This window comes from Monopterus albus, unplaced genomic scaffold, assembly GCF_001952655.1.
Source record: "Monopterus albus unplaced genomic scaffold, M_albus_1.0 scaffold69.1, whole genome shotgun sequence".
NCBI lineage: Eukaryota > Metazoa > Chordata > Actinopteri > Synbranchiformes > Synbranchidae > Monopterus > Monopterus albus.
In genome coordinates, this window is record NW_018127949.1 from 3,289,765 (window position 1) to 3,308,413 (window position 18,649).

An 18,649-nucleotide genomic window follows, 5' to 3' on the forward strand; every position below is an offset into this window, starting at 1 on the left:
ATGTAATTATGTAAGAATGTTAACACTGTTATATTTTTTTAGTATATTACTTGTGTGGTGTAGAAGAGAATTATTTATGTAGAGATACTGCTTGCAAACCAATGATGTAAGATGATGTCATGGGGTAGGACTGGATAAGTCTGACTTCTTCCTACTCCATTCAAGCATGTACTAGGTATAAGCAAATTGATATTGGATTAGCATTTGTTGGATATGTGTAAAATTATGTGTGTTGACATATCAACTGTCTTTACATGCTTGAAAGAATAAATCAAATCAAATCAAATCAAATCAAAAGTTCAGTCATGCTTAAACTTTTGATATGTTCATTTCTCACTCAGCTTCCCTTTCAGTCACTAGGCGATTATGTAGGAGCTCCTTCACTGTTACGACAGTGGAGTTGCCCCAGGCTTGCCATCACAGAGTCACTTCACAGCACTCGCACACAAAAAGGAACACAGAGGGAAACAGGGCTCCTTCCTTGGGGATACATTAAGAAGCCCTGTGTCCCTTTTAAGCAACAAAGTCCTCAGGAGGCAAAAAGGTCAATACCCCTGAAAAGGTAATGCACAAATGCACACAAAGCTGCTTGTAGTGAAGTGCAATGGGTGAGTCTGAATCCATTTCAGCATTAAGCCCTTCATCTCTCAAGTAAACTCTATGAAGAGCCCCACAGCTCGCCTCACGTGCCAAAATAAAACGAAAAACTTGTGAGCAAAATGAAAGAACGACAAAAGTCTGATGTACTGAGGTCCCCTGAGGGGCTGAGAAACTCATTCATCGAAGTCAACCCCTACAATCATTTCTCTTTTGTCAGTGTGGCCCTAGAAACAATTGTGTGCCATGTAGTCCTCAGGGCTAACTGCCTCTGACATAAGCTAGCCACTAGTGAGAGCAGCTTTTTACTAACAAATCACAGTATGGTCTTTGGGGAACATAATAGTAATACACAATTATATAACATTGACATATTCTCCAGAGATGTGCAAAAAGCTATGATGTAACAGGAAAAGGGTGTAACTGACTAAACTACAGTAGGTACAACAGCTGAGTTTCTGCATCACCAGCAAAAGGAAACTTTTTTTTTTAATGGGAAACTCTGTTCAAACACTTCATAGTAAAAAACTAAAGCTTGCTGGAAAATACTTTAAAATAAAACTGTTAAAGCCAAGAGACGACTGTCTTATTCAATGTAATTAAGAAATCTGTTTTGGCAGCAGGATAAAAAGATGACACTGGCTTCTCTTTCAAATTACAGCAAAACCTTTATGTGAATGAAACACTGAGGCGATTGAACTCCTGCAGCACTCTGCTCAATAACCAATGGCCTTCTCCACCTTCAAAAGCAGTCTTCTGAGTCATCGTTAATCGAATTCCTTCTTCCATTTATGTAATTATGCTGTGATGCCAGCAGAGATGTGGGCCATGACCGAGCACTGATCTCCAGACCGATTCTGTATTACGCCACAGATCTCCACAGTGAAAGTTTGCCGGGGTTAAAAAAAAAAAAAAAAAAAACCAGCCTATTTGTCATTTTTGACCATTGTGAAGGAAAAGGGTTGGTTCTGAACTGTAAATAAATAAAGATATTTATATTTTTTATGCTAGAGCCATAAAATGACAGATAGTATCCCATATGAATAGTCTCTTCTGTGTTTCTTTTGCTGCCTGTTCCCTTCAGGTCATTCATACAGTGAAGCCTTTAAAGAGCAGAAGTCTTAGTGCCCCCTTTAAAAAAAAAAAAAAAAAAAAGGAATATAATGCAATGTAGCTGCATTTTTGTCAATATGCTGTACAAAGGACTATGTGCTTTTCATAACAGAATGCACAGCTGTGGTAAATAATTTATTCTGTAAACAATAAAAATAAATTGAAACATTTGGCTCTGGTAGGCAGAGCATATATAGCTCTCTGCTAAATATGATTACACTATGATATTTTTAAAAGTAAAATGTTTCTAAAAATCAGTGTGTAAATAACTCAAACTGGTCGCCCTGTCTGTAATTAAACTGACATACAACGTAGGCTAAATGCTGGACAGCTTTATAGGCAGTATATAAAATGATTAGTGAGGAAAGCTTATATAGTAGTGGCCCCTCGTGGAAATCAAGCTGGTTGTCACAGCAGCATCATGTACACCCAGATTATATAACTTTAAACATCACGAGTCAATATACCACATCCCTATATTACCTGAAGAAGTTGATGTCTGGGTAGTTGTGGTACGGCGTTTTTCTGGAGCTGCGTTGTGGAAAAGTGCAGAAGAAGGCGTTGGCGAGCAGACAAGCCACCTGCTCCTGAGACATGGTGATGGAGTGGTTCATTCCTTTTTTAAGGAGGGGTATCGGCTAGAGGAGGAACAGAAGTGCAACTGAGGAAGGTCAAACTAATTTGACTGTCAATTTGCCAAACGAGACAACCAAGTGTGCTGCACAAATGCAATAATTTTACATCATTCTGTGCTTCTTTAATCAACCATCATAATTACTGTCAAGGTCTATTCATGTTTACAGGTGATCCATATTTCCATTAAAAGGTTATGGGTTTATAAGTAAACACTGCATCTGTGTAAGCAATTAGGTAATGAAAACAGGGAGAGTCTGTTGCAGCAAGACTAAAGACTAACTGGCTACGAGACGCATCGCCAAAATGATAAATACAGAAACACAGCAATAATAAATACAACAATAACGATGGGCAAGTCTCCAGTAAAAAATCAGCACATTTGTTTGAATTACCAAGCGTTTTAATAGCTTTTTATGTTGTTGTAGGGCAGACATATGAGAATCTGTTTATTTTAATGTTAATTTCTTCCTCAGACAGTTTAACACGATCAAGGACACTTGCAATAGATTAGGTTTAGACTAGCTACTTGATTTTCCTGTTTGCTTGGCTAATGTTTTTACTTTAAGCAACAAATTAATCAAAGTAGAAATAAATTTAACAGAGATGCAGAATTAAAATTAGAGGACTGGCTGCATGGACAAATGAACACAAAAACATTTTAATGAGACTTCTTCAGCTACAAACACACATAGCTACATCATCCTCCCACCAAGGAACAAGAAGAGGACTATAAAACATCTGACCAGTAACAACTGCCATGAGCCTTCACCACACATTTTTTTAATGCCATTTCATAAGATTTGTCATGTTGTGACCTCTGGAATCAACCTGCAGTGGTCATCTACTGTGTCAGTTGGTTAGTGCTGGCTGTTACCTTGGTACAGAGCTCAGATCCTCTCAGCGCTAATTGCACCATGTCTGGCAGCAGGGAGCCAAACAGATGTTCAGCAGCATCACACTCCAGGACCTTGGAGAAAGCAAGAGATCTGTTTATGTTTGCAGTTTTACCACAAAACTCAGCTGTGGCATTATTAGTTATTTGGTCTGATTAGTTTAAGACAAAATGTTTATGTACCATGATAAGGCAAACACAATACTCATAAAATATATGCAATACAGAACACTGAAGGGCAATAACATCTTTTTAAATTGAGTAAAATTACACTGCTGACCTACAGTATTATGTACACAGATGCAAACCTAGTGAAAAATGAAAATCTATATAGCTGGAAATGTCAGAATGATCATTCTCAAAGCAATTTCATCAAGGTTGCACAACCATACCGGTCGTTTAAACTCCTCTTCCGGAAGGAGATGCCAATGACCAAACGTGTGAAACAGAAAGGACAGTGGGTGCCCAGGACAAAGACAAAGAGCCTTGTCTGGTGACTTGGCCTAGGACATTTATATTACGGCAAAGGAAGCCTGACTAAACACTGTCATAAGTAATGACCTGGGTGACATCATAAACTGCTCCTATGGGCATAACAAATGAAGGCAGTTGACAGGGTGAGACGGTGGATATAGCTGAGGTAGTATCAGGTCAGGTTCTTTAAATCAACAGAAGACAGTGCATCAAATCAACTGAACCAACTCTCTTTATGTCTTAATACAGGTCTGTACATCACACCAAACTGACAAAGTAATCAAGATGAAGGGGTGTGGGCAGTGAGAAACCAGAGCTCCCATATAGATTTAACACAGTGTCTCACGCTTCTGTTTTATTCCCCACAGGTCCAAAGCAATAAAGCAATCTGCCTGACTACGTATCACCTGTAAAAATAAAACACTTGCATGCTCATAACCGTAAATACAGCACTGGTTGGGGCAGAGAAATGAACAAAAGTGACGCTGTCCGTCAACAGCTTTTCAGTTATTCATAAGGTGTGCGTGCAGAGATGAATATTCAATGAAGGTGCTGGGCCTGTCACTCCATGCCATTCATGTCTACTTTTCTCTGACATTCAAAATCATCCTGCTACAGTGTCTCTAATCTAGCATCTCCAGGGGAAAAGTAAAAATAAAAAAAGAGGTTCACTGCCCCCATTTGCCCCCATTTTAATTGTTTGTTGCAATGGAAATAAACATTTAGGATCATGTGCAATCAGCTGTTAAACTTCTAAATTCTGTGATTTTTATGAGCATATTTCTATCAATAGACACCTGATATGGTGCAGGCAGCAAAATTGCTGCTGCCCCTTCAGCAAATTAGACTATAAAAATACAGATGATTATTAAATTAAGCTGTGAATGGATTCTGTAAGTCACAGATGCAGTAAACAGTCTTGGTTAGGATGAACAGTGCATGTCAATTTTGAAATAGCAGTGAATAAACAAGATTAATTATATCTGTGTGAGCTACAGTACAGTGACATACTGTATGTGGTTCTAAAATGTTACTTGCATCTAATATGAAACATAACCGTGAAATTATAACTTGTCATTTTCACAATTTTTCAGTAAAATAGGAAACCATCCAGTACTGTCGTTTACTGAAGAATCAATCAGTGATGCTGATATACAATCTTCACATCAACCAACAAATTGTGTGAGCAAATGTTATTAGCTACAATTTATGTGGCACCTCACTAAAAATCCAACTCTGTGCTGTTTTGTTTGATGGTACCTGACATTCTGCAGCTTGGCAAAAATCTTGTTTTGCCAATTCAGTAGTTGTGGCGCAATTCAAATCCAGCAGCAACAGCAAAGTTTGGCCTGTGGTTAGAGTTTCTCAACATATTCCTATTTTATCTAATAAAATTCCCATTCTAATATGATTTATGACGTACATATGGCACACAATTGTTTCAGCAGTATGAAGCATTCAGTAGGGTGTAATATTTATTTCTGACAAGTAACTAAACTTGACCTTTTGGCAAAAAATGTAATTATTTCTCCAGACTCCCACTGTACCTCTGAAGGGCTACAACATTCTCTTGCATGAAATCCATTATTGATATTGTGTAAAATATCAAATGCATTTGACATACTGATATTAAATGTACATTTTTCCTGAAATATGAGATATCATAAAAACACACAGGTGATGTATTCTACAAAGTGGATGAGTGTTCCCTTACTATCAGGAAAATAAAGCCCATTATTTGTCTCTCTTACAGGTTCTGTATGTCTTAGCCTATATGAAACGCTCATATCGCAATGCAGCCCATCTCTCCAGACAGAATATTCCCATCTCCTTTGTGAGCTAGACAGTAGTACAGCCCTCCTTGATTTTGTACACAGGATGACGCAGAGTGCATCAAGACAACAGATGATGGATGGCCTCCAAACCAGGCTGGAGAAGACACTGACAACTCTGAGCAATGACCAGTGAACCGACAGTGCTCTGGCCATCATGATGAAACACAGACCCATTTTTCCCCTTGGCTGGTAAAGAAATGACTTAGATGGGGACAGTAAAAAATAAATAAATAAATAAAAATCACATAAACACCACCTTTAATATACAACCTTATTATCTGAGGGTCAGAACTCCACACAGCCAGAGAGTATGAAGACTAAATATGTGCAAATGAAATCACATTCTTTTGACCAACTCTGAGCAAGTCTGGTGAATCTGTAATGTATTGATGTAAGGCTGCAAAAACATAAGGAGTGCACTCACAAACACATGATGCTCGAGAATGTGTTGAAACCATAAAGAACAAACCTTTCCACAAAATCTATTAACATTTTATCCCAGACATACCCAAATAATTACTTTAAAAATAGATATTTCTCACTAATTCTATATTCTGTACCAAGATAAAACTAATTTAGTGTCAAATGTAACATCTATATCACTGCCTCTTACAAAAACTGAAGATATTACCATGACTAACTAATGAACCAACAGGACTTTCTTTGACATGAGCTCTGCGAGAACCGTTATAAGACGTCATCTGCAGGGCATTAAGTGTCATGAATGGGCAGCTAACATTTCATAAGGCTCCAGTTAATCCTTTAACATCTTCAACACATGTGCTCATCTGTGTTTACAGTACATCTACATGCTAGCATTAATTCAATGACTCTTCCAAAAAAATAATTTTCTTGGAACAAAAGAACCTCCAGTGGCTTCCCGGTTCAGTGAAACTCATAAAAAGATCAGTAATAACAACAGATATGTATATTGCTTACCTTAGTGCAGTACAACTCTAAGGCTGTGAAGTCCCATTTCTTGGCCTGGGAGGCACTGTATTTCAATATTGCATTCTGTAAAACACAAATTCAATAATTATTTTGAAAACAAACAAACAATCTAAATCAGTCTGAATTGACATTTTATGCCAGAATTACTACATATGTGTATTAAACAACAACAACAACAACAACAACAAAAACCAATATCAGAATTCTGAGTGCACTGCCGTGTTCCTCTGTTTCTGAGCTTATGGTGCCATCTTGTGGTACAGCCTGGTAACAACAGCAACAGCGCAGTGTGCACAAAGTCAGATACATTAAGGTCTTGCTATTAAAATGATGCAGACATGAAACTTGCCTTCAGCTCACAAGGACTTGTGAATTTCTTGCTTAATGCTTTCTTGATCAACTCCCACCGACTCTTATTCTGTCGTTCTTGTGTTTCCTGTGAAAGCACAAGTTTCATTATATCTCTGTAGGGTGAACTCAGCCTAGCATTTTTTGTTCAATAATTAATAATTTTGCCTGTTTCTTGCAGTGATTTAATCCATTAATTTAATAGTATTGTGTCTCATCATTTACACAGTCATTTCCTTCCCACTGTGTCTCAACTATAGATTTGACACACAAACATATAAACAACATGAAAAAATGCTTAAAACATAACACCAGCCTGGACATACTGTAGTGTTCATCCTATCACCTTCAGTCTATAACATGCAGTCAGGCATATACTGTAATGTGATTCCACTTTTTACATGAATAATAATCTTTATAACATAGTCTATGACTCCAACAGTTTTTATACTGACAGGTCTATAAGCACCTGAACCATTACCTGATCTTTTACAGGAAAAAGGTTACTACTGGAAAAAGGCTTTTTGACATGGACATCATCCCAGGTATCCACAAACTTGGCAGGATATGGAACAGGAACTTTATCATGCTGAAGAAGGTCTGTCTGTCAATGGAAGTAGATGAAAATAAATGGCATTAATACACTGTGTGCAAACTAAATAGTTGTATTGAGAGGGGGGGGTCAATTAGTGGGAAACTCAAAGAATAATCATCATATTAAGGATTATGTAGCTGGATGATAATGCTTTAGATTTTAAATGCTACTGTGGATCCAGCTTAAAAATATGTTAATATATAAAAACACTTTAGTAACTTAATATGGATTAATAAATATCTTAAAACATCTTCAGCAAACACTGAAAACACAGCGATATGAATAACATTAACTTATTGAGTTAAATGTCTTTCCAAAAATGTAATTGTGTTTCTGATTTCTAAACCTCATGAAACCAAATGTGAAAACAATGTGCTCACTCAGTCTTAATGCTACACAGACTCTGATATTAACTCATGGAGGCTGCAAGGACATTATGTAAACCAATGAAATTAATGTGTTTGACTGATGTATCATATAACCAACTTAAGTGCTGTAAATACAAAAAAAAAGAATGGCTCAAACCCTTATCATCACAGTGTGCTGACCAGGAACATCCTTCAGTCGTGGAAGCGTCCTGCCACATTGAGGCATTCTCTTTAACTCACTGATTGGCGTTCCCAGCCATTTGACTTTAGTCTTGACATCAGCAGAGGTAGTTTCCTTGTCTGCATCTTGTTTCTCTGGATGCTTGTCTGGCCTGGTCAATCTCCTAGATAAACTTGGTGATGAGGTCCTTGAGAAGAAGTCTGTTATTTTGGTATTGTGTTTGGCAGAACCCTCTGAGATGGCTGAGTTTCTTTCCATTTCTTGTTTTTCTAATTCACCATCACTGAGGAGCAAAGTGTGCTTATGACCAATCCCTGCAGAATCCTTGGATGCTGGTGACAAAGGCTGGTCTTCCTCCAGGTCTTGTGGTGTCAGGGGTTGGGTTTCTTCTTCTTCTTGATTCATGTCAGACACAGTAAATTTTTCAACATTTTGGCAGTCCACAGACTGAGCTGAAGTACTTTGAAAACCACCACCATCTGTCATATTTGCATCATATTGGCTTTGGCACACTTCAGCTGTACTAGGGTCTTTTCTGGGCTTGACCAGCCATTCTTCAAGACTGTTTCTGAATCTCTGTTTATGTTGTTTGTGTTTTTGTTGGAAGGTTTTCTTCTTTACTCCTTGTAAACCACCTGCTCCAGCCTTTGGTCGTATGTCCATCTTGGGCTCAGTGTTCTTTTGTCTCTTTTCTTGATCTACTGCCTCATTATCTATGCTATTACTACTTAAACATGGAGCTGAGGGGGAAAAAAGAATATTTATACTAAGGGGGAGATACTAAACTTAAACCAAAACCTAACTTAATACGTATTCTGACATAAAGATATTATTTAAATAAATTACCTTGGAGAGAAGACGGAGGAGACCCTGAGGCACTGGTTTCAACCCTGAGTCTCTTTGCTAAAGGTTCAAAGTCTGTCAATTCAGCCATTCTACAAAAGGAGAAAGAAACACATGTTCATATTATTTATTTTTTTTATTGAGAAAGAGTTGCGTCTTGGCAGTTTAAATATGAAAAGTTATTAAATGTATACTCACAATACAACTTGAGCTGTCACCACGAAAGAGAAGATAGTTGGTTTTGTCCAGACCTGTTTCTTGGACAGTCCTTTCTTTAATGTTTGGTGAGCAAATCTTAAAATATGGATTGCAGCCATACATAACAGTCTATTTAAGTGCTTTAGTCAGAGACATAATGCTAACTGACTAAGCAAGGTCAACTAAACACTTGGTTAAATGGCAACAATGTTTTTGTGTATTTGATATTATTCGGTGCACTCGGATTTAGGGGTTAGCCAAGACTGCGCAGACACGACGTTAACTAGACATAAACTACACCGTTTGTTGTTGTTGTTGTTTTTTTTTTAATAAAATGTATATATAAACGGGTTTAGACAAACGCCAGTATTCTGAGCAGGTACTGCATAAAGGAGAAGCGTTGTAGTAGAAATATCTTCCAACAAATGTACTTTCTATTCCACGCCAAAACACTTCCGCCCCCAAGTGACGTAACGAATACTAAATAACGCGATAGCTCCCCTATAATGCTGTTCTTTGCGTTTATAGCAGTAAGGATCGATTGATTCTTGTAATAACGCAGGAAGTTTGATTCGGGCACCACCAAAACAAAGCTTATGTTAACGTTAAGAGCTACATATGTCTACATACATATGTCTTTATAGTACCAACGCCGATTAATATAGAAATAAAAGAAGAAACTCATCCACTTGAGACAATTTTAGTAGTAAAGTAAAACAGCGTTTCGGACATCCTCTTCCATATATGTGTAGTCCTGTCACTCATGCCTCCTTCTCCTCCTCGTTTAATAACAGGTGACAACCAACTTTAAGGTGCTTTACCGCCCACTCTATAATTTTGCATTTTGTTTTTCTTAAGCCTCCACCTGACTAGCACACCTGTTCTTAGCCACACCCATCATCATGACGCACTGACTAGCAGGAAGTGGTAGAGGCACGAGACTTCACTTTAAATTGATACAGCGAACGCCTTATGAAAATATAACGCCAGAAAACAAAGGAAAGAAGAACTACCCATGAAAACGTATTTTATACTTCAGCCAGGATCATGTTCAGGAAATACATTTTATTTGCTGTTTTCCTGTGGTGTTACATTTTTGGCATCGAGAGCACAGGTGAGGGTTTGGGTTATACGTCATGTCCTTAGATGGGGCAGAAAAACTGAGCTTGGATTCTTATTTTTTTTTTACTGTGAACTACAAAATGACCTTTTTCAGTTCAGTCCTGTTTTTTGTCACCAGAAGAGATGGAATTCTCAGCTTTTATAGGCTGTATTTTTTGTTATTTTAAGGGATTGCCTATAATTGGATCCTAAGAATAGATATGCCTACTAGGAGGAGTGAGACCTAAATACTTCTTAAAATATATTTTGTGTGTGCTTTGTTAATGATAGTGTCCTGAGAAGATAGACTGTACCACAAGTTAACTACAGAATAATTTCACAATATTTACAGTTTCTCTGTGTATTTGCCTTTTTCTAGGCAGTTTCAAGGAGTTTACAACAAAACTTTCCAAGTACTCCATTGTAATTCCTCAGGAGATTGAGGAGAGAAGACCACCACAGGCAAAGGAGGTAGGTACAACCCTGACTGCATACCCATTTTAACTGGTATATTTTAATATGGCAATATGAAGAGTGCATTCTTGTTTTTACACATTTCAGAATCATGAAGAGGAGATGACATATGCATTCAACATAAAAAATGAAATGCACCACATTCATCTAAAAAAGAACAGGTATGCATACTGGCATATTTTCAGTATTGTCATGCTGACAGTATTTTAAGTCCTTGCTTATGCTTCAGATCAGATATCACATGTAAAATTTCTTTTCTTGGCAGAGACTTTTTACACCCAAACTTTGTTCAGTATTCATTTGACACCACTGGTTTCCACAAGTTGTCCTATCCCCAACAGCCTGTGAGTCAATGCTTCCTCATTCTGGTTTATTTATTTGGATTTTTAAAAAAGACTTCACCCTTGAATCTGTTTTTGCTTCTCTTTTCCAGGTTGATTGTTATTACCATGGACAGGTGGAGGGATATGAAAATTCAGTGGTAGCACTCAGCACATGCTCCGGTCTCAGGTTTGAACACCTCTTGCTATTTTGATTTCTTCCTTTGAGTGATTAAGTGAACAGAGCTAGAGCTGGGCTCTGTGTCATGGTTATGATATGATATGCAAATGAATGATTCAGAACAACAAAGTCACTTAATGAGTTCCTGAACTTCACTAAAGTGATTTTTTTGTCTGTCCATTGCACTGAACATTATGTTGTCTGTTGTGTATGAGATTTTCCATATATTTGCCACCATTGTATACTGCTTTATCAGTTATTGGAAATATTCTCAGTAAAGTGTGATACTGACAGGACTCAAATTAAAGTTGGATCATTTTCTATGAACCTCTGTTCCTCAGGAAGTATGTTGTCAAAGCTTTGGCTTTTGTCTAGTGCTGCATTTGCCCTACCCTTGTTTTCTGTAGAGGTGTGATCATCCTTGGAGATGAGACCTATGGACTTGAGCCTTTGCCAGGTTCTACCACTAATGAACACCTTCTATACCTACTGACGGACATTAAGTCTGAGCCTGCCACCTGTGGGGTCATCAATGAGGGTGAATCAATTCACAGCAATAAATCGTTTGACCCTGGCCGATCACTGTCTTCCCTGCTGCGGGTTAAGATGTTCACTACATCTGCTTAATCAAATATTTACAATATCAACGGGTTTTAAAATGGATAGTGGGTGACATTCTTATTTACTGTTTGTTTCAACAGGTGAAGCGCAATTTACCTCTGACTAATTACATTGAGTTGGTGCTGGTTGTTGATAATCTCAGGGTGAGTGTGTATTTCTGTCATATAATTTACTGATGTGGAAATAAAAGCGATTTGGGTGCAACATGTTTTTTTTTTTTTTTTAGACTAGGTGCATGTAAGTGCATTTTATACCCTACTCACTGACTGATCAGTGTTATAAGGAATGTGCTTTTCTGACAAATACTGAAGTGCTTTTTCTGTACTGTGCAATGTAGTGCCAAAGGTTCTCATCTTTCTAGCATAACTGTTATGAACCTAATAAGTGTCTCTCTTATTACTGTGTTCATTTTATTAATTAACAGTACAATATTATGAAGCAAGATGATGAGGCAATACGAAAGGAGATGGCAGAACTGGCTAACTTGCTGGATGGGGTGAGATATTAAGTTAGTAAAATAAACCTCTAAATGTTACTGAGTTCTTTTGTTGTTTTGTGATAGGGCTGTACTATACTTTAAACACCTTCTGCTTTTAATTTCTGTTCTGTTCTAGTATTACAAACAGCTGAACATCCGTGCTATGCTAGTGGGCCTAGTTACGTTTAAGACTGCTAATCCTTTTGATGTGAGCGGCTCAGCAGGAGACGTGTTGGGCAGATTTGCCAATTGGAGGAGGGATAATCTGGTACCAAAAATCAGGAATGATGTTGGTCATCTTGTTGTGTAAGTAATGCTCTTTGTATTTTTGAGACATGATGTCGTGATTTGAGAAATATGATGCCTTCAGATCATAATGTTTGATACAAGACACATGTTTTAAATTCTTTTGAAATGTAAAGTGAAGTGTGTAACTTCTCTTTTGTTCCACAGTGGTCAGAAAGATCCATACTTAGGAGGAGTATTAGGTATGGCCTTCGTGGGCACTGCCTGCTCTGCATCAACCTCTGCAGGAATTAGCGTGGTTAGTTAAACTCCTTTTTAACTTATAGCATCAGCTGACAACTTGGTGCTTTAGCATCATGAAACAGACACTGTTTGAATTATCAACAGAACATTTTGTACATGCAGCTCATTGCGACAGGCACTGAATAACACAGGAATCAAACAGGTTAGACCAGAACATAAAATTCCTAATCTCTATGATGACGAAGCTGTGTGTGTGTGTGTGTGTGTGTGTGTGTGTGTGTGTGTGTGAGAGTGAGTGAGTGAGTGAGTGAGTGAGTGAGTGAGTTACTGAATTCCATAGATTCCAACACTTATACTGCCAACAAATTTATCATTTTAACTTCCTGATCAACTAAAAATAATTACACCTCTGTAGTAAATCCAACAACATGGCAAAGTTTCAGCACTTCACAAAGAATGGAGCATTGTTTCAATTAGGTGTAGGGCTACCAACACTTTGAGCCACACCTTTGAAGCCAAATCTCTTTTTAGTTTTTGTTTTTACCTTTAGTAATATTGACCATTAACTACAAACATTTACGCTGACTAGCCACTCTAATAGTCACACTTGTACAGTTGTATGTACTGTATTGTCTCTGTATTTTTGTCCTCCCCAGCTACATACATGAGAGGCCCAGAATATTAGGAACACCTCTAAATATAATGTAGTCCTGTACAACATCACCTTTAACAATGACCTCAATTATAAAAATATAATTGAATGTATATATTTATGACCATTTCACCAAAAACCGAAACATTTGAGCTCCATAAACACAGATGTTAAGGTGGAAGTGTTGCATTTGAAGTGCATACAATTCTAAATGCGCGACTATTAGAGTGACCGTTCAATGTATAAACTTATAGAGAACATTGGCACTGAATGTACTGGGTGTTGTTTGTTTGTTTTTCATAGTACGGTAACACCAACCTGAATTATTATTCCACTGTGGTGGCCCATGAGGTGGGTCATAACTTGGGCATGAATCACGACCGTGACGGCTGCTGTGCCAAAAGCTGCATCATGGGTCCCTCAGCCACGTAATTGTTTACTCTTTGTTGCTGTTGTTTTTCACAGGGTTGAACCTGCCAAGTGCAGTATGCTTCTTTTGTTAGTAGTGTATATTTTATTGTAAACTTCACATGCATAAACACTGTCCTTTTATCAAAAGATTATAAAGAGCAAGCACCTGGTTTTGTCAAAGATTGTCTGAACAGGCATTTTTGTTAATGATTTATCTTGTTACCCTGTAGTGGTTCCACCACTTTTAGCAGTTGCAGTGAACAAGACTTTGAGTCGCTGATCTACCGTGGAGGAGGTCTGTGTCTGAGAAACCTTCCTAACCCATCATCCCTGATTGGTGTTCCTGAATGTGGCAATGGTATTCTGGACCCAAAAGAGGAGTGTGACTGTGGCAAACCAGCGGTAGAGTGGTTCCTTCCAGAGAAACACATACACACAATTCATGTGTTATGTATCGTAAAAGTCTTTTGGTGTAACACAAATGTAAACTAGCATGGACACACGTTATGTTAAAACCTCATGGATTTTAGAATGAAATGAGTCTAGCTTTGGAAATCTGGTCTTTAATTGTCATGGAAAGTTTTTTTTTTTTCTGTTTTCGTTTTATACAGGAATGCACCAATAAATGTTGCGATGCTGCCACCTGCAAACTCACATTTGGTTCCACCTGCGCTCAGGGCTATTGCTGTGAGAATTGTCAGGTCAGCACTGTGCACCAAATAGTGGCAATCGGTTGTACTTGTGAAAATGTTCTTTGCACTTGAAGGGCCAAATGGAAAATAAGTTGGTCTGTATTGTTGTATATGATGATTTTAGATCAAAGTTTCTGGATCGATATGCAGAGTGGCTGCTGACACCTGTGATCTTCCTGAATACTGTAATGGCAGCAGTCCATTCTGTCCTGATGACTTTTACGGCTTGGATGGCCTGCCTTGTCTAAGCAGTTCTGCTTACTGCTATGAGGGCCGATGCCAGACGTATGATTTCCAGTGCAGAAATCTCTTCTCACCAGGTACATTCAGTAATTTCTTATACAAAGATTTCTGCAGCTACTTAAGCGTTAGAAACTGTGAGGTTTTCTACTATTGGACATATTTTCTTGGCCAGTCAGAAACATAACTTTTAATTTGAGTCTGATTATGAAATATTGTACATTAACCCAAAGTCTACTAAGATAGAGTGGTCACCTGGCAAAGTATTCACTTCTCTTGTCATAAAAATTTTATCTTGGAAATAAATTTTCTCTTGGTTAGATCCAGCAACAAAGGCAGCAGATGTTTGTTTTCAGGCTGCAAATAGTGCGGGAAACGCATTTGGAAATTGTGGATATATCAACCCGCAAAATCCCATCAAATGTACTAGCGAGTAAGTACTCTGGCTTTAAACCACTGAATGCTATAAACTTAGCAAATAGATCTTTAAAAATGTTTAACTCTTTGAAAAACTGCAGTGGCAGTTGTATTGTTCACAGAATTGAAACTTGAAAATCATGTATTGTAAGATGTATCAATATAGAACCGACTTGTTGAAATTATCTGGGGCACATTGAAAGTTTTCAGTGTACAGTTATTCCTATGATTGTCTGGTCAAAAATCAAATCATCTATCTTCAGTAGAATTGGGCCCAGTGGACTTGCAGATACAACTGTTAAAGTAATATTTTCTTTTAATGTGTTGTTTTCGCTGTTGTAGAAAGTCTTCCAATTGAATATACTTGGTCATTTTAAACTAAACGATGTGATGCAACTTCATTTTGTCAGTTGAAGGAAAGATTAACTTCTTTCATCATTTATCCGATTACCAGCAGTGGGAACTGACTGTTTTCTCTTGAACCTGTGCTGTAGAAATGTCATGTGTGGAAAGGTGCAGTGTACTAATGTGGATGTCAACAACCCCCCTCCTGGTGCCCAAGTCAGCATCCAAGTAGTTCAGGGCCAAAAATGCGTTAATGTAGACTTCGGACTTGGCTCAGATGTGCTCGATCCTGGCTATGTTAAACCTGGCAGTCTTTGTGCTACAGGAAAGGTAAGCATACTTTAAAAGACTGGAAAGTATTTTAAGAAGTGTAGATGCCAAATAGACGGAATGTTCCTGGAACTTATGTGATTTGATTTGTTCCAGGACAGTACTTTTATTGTGAAAATACATCACTTGCAGTCAGGTCATATGTCTTCCCTTTCAGACCTGCCTGGGCTTTAAGTGTGTGGATGCCGCTCTGCTACGGCCCAAATTGACCTGTGATGCCAACGCCACCTGCAATGGCCAAGGGGTCAGATGGAATTTTCTTGACTTTATTTAGCCAGTTTGCAGCCAGTAATGAGAAGTCTGACTTTGCTGTTGCTGTTATATTTTCCACAGGTGTGTAATAATTTAGGACGCTGCCACTGTAATGATGGGTGGGCCCCACCCTACTGTGACACACCAGGACGAGGTGGCAGCATTGACAGTGGCCCTGCTATGATAGGTGGGTTTAAACTGATTCTTTCAGTTTACTTCCAAGACAAAGGAAGTTCTCTAAATGCATCACTAGATATGTGGTAATCTAATATATGATTGTGTGGCCTAGAGTAGTCCTGTATCAAGGCATCATATTACTCATACAATAATCATCATCTGCAGGAATGACTACGGTTACAGTGCTTCTTTATTACCTCTGCCAAGGTAGAAGAAAATGTATTTATTTATTTATACCACCATTTGTTTGCTGGTTGGTTCATTCACAGCATAACTCAAAGGTAGTGAATAGATTTTGATTTGATTTGATTTTTCCTGGGGTGGTAGGTTATGGCTCACAGAACAGTCCAGTAAATTTTGATGCTGATCCAGATCATCATCTGGATCCAGTGATCCAAGTAATATTCTGGTTGTGTTGATCTAGAATGTTAAAATTTATTTGACTCAGAAAACTTGCTACTGTGTAACAACAAATAATGCTACAGACTTGCGACTAAGGTCAGATTCTATTCGAAATTCTGCTGATTCAGTGGTGTCAACAAATCTTGATGCATCTTCAAAAGTTACTGAGCTAGATCCTGAAGACAACCACCATTACTGAATTATCATTTTTCTTGAATAATGTTGAGACTAATAATAATATCAGTGTGATTCCAAATAGTAGGAGTGGATTTTTATGGTCAAATGATCATATTCTGAGGCCAAACTATCATGGGAATATTGTTTTTAGGTGGAATGGCATTAAGGAGCCAGTGATCTTCCTTGGTGGAGGTTTGCACTCTGAGTGCTGCCTAGTTACATCTGTTATTGAAGCACCCAGATGTCAACCTGTTTTGGTCTTAGATAATTTTAATAACATGGAAAAGTTATCAGTTGTTTCCATTAACCCAGCTGTATGACGGTGTGTCCATTTGCTTTTAATCTCAGTCTGGTATATCTCTCAGCCAAGACCATGACAAACTTGAAGAAACTGTAATCCCACCAGTTATATATAAATCTAAACAGCTTGGGCTGCATGCTGTCCCCTCTTGTGATATTTATAGTATGCAAGTTATGTTTATCTTATATTGTCAAGTGTCTGAAAGTGCAGTTAAAATAACCTTTAAGCTACAGTTAGTTACATAAAAGGTCTGCAAATTGTGGAGAGAATTCAAGGGAATCTGTTAAGAATACAAGTTCACTGTTCTAACTAATGCAGTTAAATATACTCTCATGACCTGTATTAACTCATAACCCTTTCTCTCTCAGACTACTCCCTCAGGAATGGCCTGCTGATCTTCTTCCTGTTGGTGGTTCCTGTTCTGATTCTTGTCATTCTAGTGTTGCTCTACTTCTTCAAGAGAGATTCCCTGGACCCCTGTCTGAAAAGACGCCCCAAGTAAACATTACACAAACATTACACATTAAAATATACAGATAGATATTTTTGAAGGCTGGAGCTGCAATGTTTTATGTTCCAGCTAAAGGATTTTATAAGTGTTTTGCTTTTACAGGCCACGTAATGCAAATACACCATCAAATAGGAATGTTGAGACAAGTGGCCCAACCCAGCCTCCAGTACAGGTTCCACCTAATAGGGTAAATACTGTAGTTTTGTTTTTGTTCATTATTATTGCAGGGAAATCAGTGCAGTGTTTATTTTCCAGTTTGATTTTTCATTACCTAAAAATGCAGTGGCACAAAATGAAAGAGGCAAGTCATTCAAAACAGGTATATGTTTTATTTTTTGGTACTTCTTTAAAAGCTTACTGATTGTGTTGTTTTTACTTATAATTCTAGCCTGAACATTTACCAGAAGCCTCAGTTGTGGTTCCTGGGTATGTACTTTTACTTTCAGTCTGCATCTTGAGCTCACACATACAGGTTTTATGTTCAAGCACACCTTTTATAGCTGGTTGAACTGAATATGAATTTTCATATAACTTCTCAACTACAGGTATGGGGAACTGGATTACTGGAATGATGAAAGGAATGCTGCCCCAGCAGTGCCTCCAGCTCCTATGCAGGGCCCTGGGGTGCCCAGACCAATTCTATCCAGGACAGAACCAATTTGATTCTGTTTTTGAACTAAATGTTTTCAATTATATTGTGAAGGTGTGGGGTTTACAACAGCTCAGTACAATATGAAGATGACCATTTTATGATTCTTAACAGAACACAAGGGTTAAAACTGTGATTAAAAAATTCACTGTAAAGTGTTGCAGGGCGTTTACAAGGTTGACTGTAGTAATATGGCGGTGGATGAAGCTGTTATATTTATTGGAATATATGTTTTATTCAGTTCCTGTATCACTCTTTTGAAATATGTCCATATAAAATGTAATGAAGATTTTTGTATTTTATGCTGTTATATTTCGCACTGTATTTACAAACTGTTGTAAATTTTGAATTTGAACAATTGTAATAAATAAATATCAGGTAATTAATTTAAAGTTTTT

The 18,649-nt window shown here is 37.8% G+C and overlaps 2 protein-coding genes across 6 annotated transcripts in view; one reads left to right on the forward strand and one right to left on the reverse strand.

Annotated features, from left to right (window-relative positions):
* Positions 1-9,799, reverse strand: part of LOC109962938 (poly(ADP-ribose) glycohydrolase) — a 43,106-nt gene extending 33,307 nt beyond the window's left edge. Inside the window, exons 1-8 of one of the 5 annotated variants that reach the window (XR_002275335.1) lie at positions 9,032-9,799; positions 8,837-8,925; positions 7,967-8,730; positions 7,328-7,450; positions 6,848-6,934; positions 6,487-6,561; positions 3,221-3,313; positions 2,194-2,348 (exon numbers count right to left, since the gene is read on the reverse strand). Coding sequence is in view for 3 of the 5 variants with exons in the window: in XM_020605114.1 (XP_020460770.1) it covers positions 2,194-2,348; positions 3,221-3,313; positions 6,487-6,561; positions 6,848-6,934; positions 7,328-7,450; positions 7,967-8,730; positions 8,837-8,925; positions 9,032-9,150 (1,505 nt within the window). In the remaining 2 variants the exon portion in view is untranslated. The remainder of the gene's footprint in view (positions 1-2,193; positions 2,349-3,220; positions 3,314-6,486; positions 6,562-6,847; positions 6,935-7,327; positions 7,451-7,966; positions 8,731-8,836; positions 8,926-9,031) is intronic. The other 4 variants (XR_002275334.1, XM_020605114.1, XM_020605113.1 and 1 more) reach the window with 4 other exon arrangements.
* Positions 9,800-9,936: 137 nt separating this feature from the next.
* On the forward strand, positions 9,937-18,643 carry adam9b (ADAM metallopeptidase domain 9b). The gene is made up of 22 exons (XM_020605115.1): positions 9,937-10,145; positions 10,512-10,603; positions 10,694-10,767; positions 10,872-10,950; positions 11,040-11,116; positions 11,515-11,707; positions 11,809-11,871; positions 12,153-12,224; positions 12,343-12,512; positions 12,660-12,750; positions 13,651-13,775; positions 13,989-14,160; positions 14,370-14,459; positions 14,575-14,770; positions 15,012-15,123; positions 15,602-15,782; positions 15,940-16,026; positions 16,116-16,221; positions 17,460-17,589; positions 17,705-17,789; positions 17,991-18,028; positions 18,148-18,643. Exons 1-22 carry the CDS (start codon positions 10,079-10,081, stop codon positions 18,263-18,265), a joined length of 2,418 nt encoding a protein of 805 aa, XP_020460771.1. The 5' UTR covers positions 9,937-10,078; the 3' UTR covers positions 18,266-18,643.
* Positions 18,644-18,649: the final 6 nt, after the last annotated feature.

Bases quoted from the DNA above. Each gene is read 5' to 3' on its own strand.
- adam9b (XM_020605115.1), top strand. From the start codon at position 10,079: ATGTTCAGGAAATACATTTTATTTGCTGTTTTCCTGTGGTGTTACATT. The intron at 14,771-15,011 runs GTACATTCAGTA...TCTCTTGGTTAG, and splicing joins CAGAAATCTCTTCTCACCAG to ATCCAGCAACAAAGGCAGCA. The intron at 15,124-15,601 runs GTAAGTACTCTG...CCTGTGCTGTAG, and splicing joins CCCATCAAATGTACTAGCGA to AAATGTCATGTGTGGAAAGG.